Source organism: Stylophora pistillata, chromosome 8, assembly GCF_964205215.1.
Source record: "Stylophora pistillata chromosome 8, jaStyPist1.2, whole genome shotgun sequence".
Lineage (NCBI taxonomy): Eukaryota > Metazoa > Cnidaria > Anthozoa > Scleractinia > Pocilloporidae > Stylophora > Stylophora pistillata.
Window position 1 is genome coordinate 18610909 of NC_142526.1, and position 7330 is coordinate 18618238.

Genomic DNA, 7330 nt, shown 5'->3' on the forward strand with positions numbered 1-7330 from the left:
GATCTCTGAGTAACCCAGATCAAGAGTAAAGTAGTGATTAATTGATTTTGTTGAAGATAATCTCAGATTAAATGTTGTGAACTGGAGAAGTTTAATCTGAACGCGATCTTCTCATTCGGTACAGCTACAAATTACATAAAACAGAAAGCTAGACTCGAAACTGAAACAAATATTGAATTACGCGAAAAAGAATAACAATCAAATTAAAGCGACAACTTACATATTTTTGGCCATCTCCAAGCTAAGCCGAACATCAACATCAAAAGACAAAAAAGCAAACCTTACTACGCACAAACAACGCATAACGATTTGAGCACATGGTCGCTAAGGTCATGTGATCTGCCCAAGAGGGGACCAGAGGGGCAAACTGTCCCTAACACTTTTGATACTGTTTGTCTGAATTGCGCGCAGATAAAACATCAGCAAAAGGCATGGGAAGGAGAGGGGGAGGGCAATCAATGTTAATATGAACCAGTTTTAAATTGTTTATTTATCGTTTTGCCATCTGAAGGAAGGTGGAGGATTTTGGAGATCACATAATTTTTAGGGGGGAACGGTGGAAGATCAAACAATTAATTGTCTATGAGAGAGAGAATTAAGAAGGGTTCCGAGGAAGAACAGCACATACCCGAAAAAAAATTGACCTAAGCACCCCTCTCCCCATAGGTTGGGTCTAAAAGTTACATGTTTTCGTAAATTTTGCATCACGATTTGTCCAGAATCAGTGTTGTTTATGTACAATTCATTAGCTATGGAAAAACGAAGAGAGAAAAGTAAGGTTGCACTCGCACTAACAAGCATTCGTGGAAAGTGAGCACTGTCTAAATTTTTGCAGAGAGATAGCTACCAAGAGTCATCATCTAATTTAGTTATTTAAGTTTTCTGTATTTTAACCTGTTGATTTTTTTTTTCCATTTCAGGAAGGTATTTGTTAAAACAAAAAGGCCGCAGTACGTGATGACTAACACGAGTGAAATCCTACAGAAGATCAGGATAGGTTTAGATGTTACCACATATCTTCTAAACACTGATCGTGGTATACAAGCCGCTCATTTGTGTTATGAATGTTTAGTCTTACTCAACAATCTATGCTTTGATATGAACGGCCTGGATGTCTCTCAGGTAATATTCAATGCTTACTACGCAATTTCCGATTACACAAACGCAGTTCAATACACTAAAAAACTTATCGCCATGTTCCACAATACAATAAAATCAATGACTGAACTGGGAGACAAATATCGAAGACAAAGTAGGATTGCAGAAGCCAAGGAACTTTTTGAAGGCGCACTTGCCATCGCAAAATCAATTGACTACAGAATTGGAGAAGCAGTGACTTATGGAAGGCTAGGATTTGTGTTTCAATCACTCGGTGAATATCAGAAGGCTAAAGAATATCACGAGAAAGCTCTTGCTATCGCAACAGAAATTGGCGACAGGGAAGGAGAAGGGAGAACGTATGGGAACCTTGGAAATGTGTTTCAAACGCTCGGTGAACATCAGAAGGCTAAAGAATATCACAAGAAAGCTCTTGCTATTGCAATAGAAATTGGTAATAGGGAAAAAGAAGGAGCATGCTACACGAACCTTGGAGGTGTGTTTCTATCACTTCGTAAAAATAAGCAGGCTAAGGAACATTTTGACAAAGCACTCGCCATCAGTATAGAAATTGGCGACAGAGCGAGCGAGGGATACTGCTACGGAAGCCTGGCAAGTCTGTACGATTCGTTTCATGACTACCAGAAGGCTACAGAGCTACTCGAGAAAGTACTTGTTATCAGCATCAATATTGGCGATAGAAAACAACAAGGTAACACCTACCTTAACCTTGGGCGTGTGTCTCTATCGCTTGGCAAATACTACGAATCGGAAAAGTACTTTGAGAAAGCGCACTTGATGAGTAGCGAAATTGGAGACAATATGACTGACTTTAAGAGCCTCCTTGGTATCACTCAGTTGAAGATATCGGAATCAAAGCTAGAGGAGGCAGTGATGTATCTTTGTCAAAGTATTGAAATTTATGAAAATTTGCGAAGTTTTCTCAAAGAAAACGATGAATTTAAAACATGTCTCTTAGAAGAGCACGGTAATTCCCCCTACGAGTTGCTCAGTTGCATGCTGTGTGCCACCGGAAGTGTGGGAGACTCTCTTAATGTGGAGGAGCTAAGACGCGCTAGAGGCCTCGCAGAATTAATGGCAGATAAACTCTCAATTGAAAGCCACATCTCAGCTGATTCAACATCTCGGCCAAGGATCGAAAGCATTGTGAATCAAGAGAGCGATTGCGCTGTTTTGTACATTTCATATTGTGAGCGGCATGTTCGTTTGTGGGTTTTAAAAGCTAATGGAGACATTGACTATCGAGTGAGCCCCGAAATGAAATTCGACACCCTCATGGCTGCAGTCGTTTGCGATGTAGAGGAAATTTTTAAAAAAAGTGCCTCCAGTTTCGGCATTTTACATCACGAGAATTGCGAGGATCGATCTTTGGGTGACGGTATCGTCATGTCTCCTCAAGAAGAGAGCCGAGCAACCTTGCAAGGAGACGTGACCAAACGGAACGAAATGATTCTTCAATTATGTTATGACCAGCTTATCGCTCCTGTCAAAGATTTACTTACAGAGCCTGAAGTCATCATTGTGCCTGAGAAGTGTTCGTACCGAGTCCCTTTTGCTGCCTTACGGGATGAGACAGCGGGAAAGTATTTTTCAGAAACCTACAGAATCCGCATCGTCCCTTCTCTGACGACTCTGGGGATCATTCAGGAATGTCCGGGGAACTATCACAGTCAGACCGGTGCACTGGTAGTGGGTGATCCTTGGGCTGACGAAGTGCATTATAAAGGAAGTACCTGGAAATGGAAGCCATTGTTCTGCGCAAGGAAAGAAGCAGAGATGGTTGGTCGACTCCTGGGGGTTGAGCCATTGTTAGGAGAGCACGCAACAAAGCAGGCGGTACTTCACGCACTTCATTCAGTGAGCCTGATACATCTTGCCGCTCATGGTAATACCGAGAGAGGGGAGATTGTGCTGTCCCCAAATTGCACCACTAAAAGTATTCCACAAGAAGAAGACTACCTTTTGACTATGTCCGACATTTCAAAGGTGAAGCTGCGAGCTAAACTGGTCGTACTTAGTTTTTGTCACAGTGGGCGTGGAACTTTTAAACGGGAGGGAGTCATTGGAGTCGCTCGGGCGTTCCTAGCATCTGGTGCACGTTCAGTGTTGGTGGCATCAGAAGACAAAGCAACAGAGCTACTCATGAAACTTTTTTACAAACACCTGGCTGCTGGAGAAAGTGCCAGCGAATCTCTTCACCAGGCCATCAAATGGTTAAGAGGCAACGGCTTCACCGAACCTGCCCAATGGGCTCCGTTTGTACTGATGGGAGACAACGTGACCTTCGACTTGAAAAAAATAAGGTAAGCTTGTTTCTGAGTAATTTTGTTTCATTAACATTAATTACGTACTTGAGATTGTGAAAAAAAAACAGGACTGCCTTTTTCTTTAATTAGAAAAACGTTTGCAACTATGAGATTTTAGTTGTGACGGCACATGTTGATGGTTGTTTTTAGCCCTTTAACTCCTAGAAATGATCAACTTGTAACTTCTCCCTATAATATCCATACATTATCCGGCAAACAGGTAATTACTTATCAGGTACAAGTTGTTCTTGATCTAACACCAAATTCTCATCATAAATTTACAAGAAAATGTGTAGCAGCAAGAGGGGAGAATTAACAATCAGATCTTGGGAGTTAAAGGATTAACAAAAACAGGTTAAAGTTTAGTGTAGTTTCTTAACTGTGCAAGATAATTGCAATTATGCCATTGGTTTATAGACCGACAGGACGACGACCACAATCTGAGCGAAAAAAAATGATAAATAAATGAATAGATAATGAATAAATTAATCAATAAATCAATGAATACGGTGAGCAAGCTAACTTTATGAAGTATAATGAGAACAACTGGGAGATTATGCAAACGTAAAAAAAAGTGTCACATCATTCTAAACTCAAAATTTTTGTTTTAGGCAAAAAGAACTGACGGAGGAAGAGAATGACGAGGACAAGAAACAGGGTAGCGACTGATCCCTGACTCTCCCCCCCCCCTCCCGTTCACTGGAAGGAAAACTGGTATTTTTTTACACAAAAACTTTTAACTTTGCACTGCTCTTTGGGATGCTTTTTTTTACACGGCTAAGCTGTCCAGCAAGCGATGCCATTCGCCCAAAAGTTGTATTATGTTTGCCAGGGAGGAACAAAAATGATCAGATGATTAAAAAAATCAATAAATGGAACACGTTGAGTAAATTTTCCACAATGCGAAAATTATGGCACTGTTCTTTAAATTTGAGATTACAACAAATCATTAACCTTTTTATTTTTTTAGGATACGATTCTAGATTCTACCCTCTAGCTGCCATAATTTTCTCTCTAAATTGATAAGGAGAATCAGTTGGGTGGTACGTAAGAAAAGAAAAAAGAAATCACTCTCAGATTGATAGGTGTGTATTCTGAACTGCCATTAGATATATAATGTGTTGATACTTTTGTGTGAAGAGTTCATATGTAAATCACTTCAAGGAGTGAATGGGCGAAAGGCGGGGGAGAAGACGTCGGGGTCGGAATGTTCAAAGCTGGTTTAAGATAACCCTGGGTTAGCGTGATCATATTTGATTTCAGATCTCAAAGCTTTAAAAGAAAGTTCAGTCTAACTGTTTTTGTCTACAATTTGATGATCGGATGCTCTAAAAAGAATACTGAAAATTATCACCGGAAGGTTCTTGAATGATGATATAGGGAAACCTGGATTAAAATTTAACCCCGGGTTAGTGCTAATCGGCCTTCGAACAACTGGACTCTGTTAATTTCTGGAACCTAAACTGTAAAAGAATAATAACAATAATAATGGTTTTGGCGATAGCGTGCTTTTGGTTTGAGTGTTGTAAAACTGAAAGAAAGGAATCACAACGGCCAGCCAAAAGAAAGGAAAATACCTTGGAGAGAACTCAAATTAAAAACCGACCAATCATCCCAAAACGCGGGAAAAAGCGGGCGACCAAGTCGTAATTGTTTTTAGTTTAGCACCTGATTAGTTGAGAGATTGGCGAGTGTTTTATCGACCAATCACAAAGCGAAGTAAGGCAAAAGCAGATCTAGAGCCAGCTAGGATTACTTTCGACACTCAAAACTGAACATTGCTCTATCACATTATCATTATCCTTGAAATTTTATTCTCAGCTTTGAGACTGGCTGGAAGAGAGTCCCAAGCTGATGTTGTTGTTGTCTAGGTCTTTTCTTCTGATATAAGGTCTTACAACCAAAACTTTATTACTTTTTTTTTGTTCTTGGAATTTATTCTACTACAGTTGGTATTGATATCTAGACAAAGGCTATGATGGAAACCTGATTTCTAGGTTATAAACATTCCGTCGAGATGACTATTTCGGCTTCTAATCGTGCAACCTGAATTATGAATCACTTTTCTCAATTTTTTTGTCACTTTGAAGGCATAAGTTCATATATTGAACCTCAACTTAACAAGTTGTAACAATAGTTATGATAATAATGATAACAATCTTAAAAGCAATGGAGAGTGTCGTAAAACCAAAACCGAAGTAGTCACAAGAAAATATCTTTAAGAGACTTTGAAGCAAAACCGACCAAACTGCTTAAACCGCTGGAAAACGCAGGCGACCAAATCATAAATGTGTTTTACTTTTGTATCTGATTGGTTAAGAGATTGGTGCGAGTTTTCTGAGCCAATCAGAGAGCGAAGTAAAGTAAAAACAAAGGAATCCCGGATTTACTTTCGATACTCCAATGAAAATTGCTCCGATAGTGATCATAAACGAAACAAACAAAAACGAAAAAAAGCAATAGATTTGATTTTAAGCCTCACAGATTAAACAGAGTCGAAATAGTTAATCCAATTAATGATGAAAAGTAAAGAACTCAGAAGGGCGAATCTCTGGAAGATTTTAGGAGAAATTGAGGTATCAAGTGTAGCTTGACGTTTGCATTGAAGATCGTTGTAAGGTACACGGATTCTAAGCCATTTCTTTCAATGCAATCGGTGGAGGAATTCTCTTAACTCTCTCACAGTACCAAAACCTCGCTCTAAAGTCATCGCTGCACGAGACAAACGCTGCTCCTGTTGGGGAGTGGGTGCTACAGAGAATGTGGTTGTTGTGACCTATGTCTTTTCATCTGATATAAGGTCTTACTACCAAAAATTTGGTAGTATTTTTGTCTCTTAGAATTAATTTTAAGCAGTTATTAATGATGTCTAAGCAATACTGTGATGGAAACTGGATTTCCAAGTTATAAACTTACTTCGTAGAGATGATTTTGACTTCCACTATGATTCTTAAACAATCAATCAGTTTTTTTCAATTTTGTCAAAATGTTACCCACACTTTGAAAACATAGGTTTATTTCTTGAACCTCTACTTCAGTAGTTGTAATAGTAATGATAATAGTAATAATAATTGCAAAAGCAATGGCAAGAGTATCATAAAACCAAAACCGAAGTTTTCGAATTGAAAAAAAGACGAATCTTGGCCATGGATCACAGATAAAGGATATTGGTTTTTTACGTTTAGACTAGGAGCAGCCCCCACTTTAGGCGAAGTCTGTTGCACGAGTAAAAAAAGCTTTAGATCTCGCGCTGCGTGCTAACATTAATTTTTTTTTCGCTGAGTTTTTTTTTCACTCGCATGACGGACTTTACTGGAAAGGAGGGACCACTGGTAGTCTACTCACTTTGAGAAATAGAGGTTTCCCAGGCTTTTTTATATCATTTTCGTAATCAGTAGGAACTCCTGTGATCAGATATTTCGTCAAGATTTTAGAAAATTTAAATGTAAACTAAAAGTATATGTTTTTCAATGTCTCCGGTTTCTGGATCTGAAAAACAACTTTGAAATAAATGTTTTGCCCTAACTACTTTGTTATTCGTGTGCGGCCTGCTTAAACTGGGATTGTTCAGGAATTTCCATTGTTCTTGCCCCAGCTTAGGAAAGTGAAATTTCAGCCCACTCCTCCTCCTGTTCTTACCCTTTACACCTCTGCATTAATATCTATATTCTCCACACTGATCTCTGTACATTTCCTATAGTAACCACAGAGAGAATTTGTTTGACAATCAGGAGCTTCTTACAGTAGATTAGTGATCATTTCCATTATTCTCAAAACCTTTACATTTGATTCAAGGGTGATGCTGTAAGGAGAAAGAAGCCAGTCAACTTTACGATCTAAAGGGTTAAAATTGGTTTTTACACTCCTCTGCTACTAACCCGCCGTCTTAATTGAGCTTTGTTTAA

The 7330-nt window shown here is 39.0% G+C and overlaps 1 protein-coding gene across 1 annotated transcript; it reads left to right on the forward strand.

The window, feature by feature from the left end:
* Positions 1-480: 480 nt before the first annotated feature.
* On the forward strand, positions 481-6950 carry LOC148725324 (tetratricopeptide repeat protein 28-like). Its single transcript, XM_088731997.1, has 2 exons — positions 481-3422; positions 4037-6950. Exons 1-2 carry the CDS (start codon positions 958-960, stop codon positions 4092-4094), a joined length of 2523 nt encoding a protein of 840 aa, XP_088588123.1. The 5' UTR covers positions 481-957; the 3' UTR covers positions 4095-6950.
* Positions 6951-7330: the final 380 nt, after the last annotated feature.

Coding starts and splice junctions, on each gene's coding strand:
- LOC148725324 (XM_088731997.1), top strand. CDS start 958: ATGACTAACACGAGTGAAATCCTACAGAAGATCAGGATAGGTTTAGAT. Junction 3,423..4,036: donor TTCGACTTGAAAAAAATAAG/GTAAGCTTGTTT, acceptor TTTTTGTTTTAG/GCAAAAAGAACTGACGGAGG.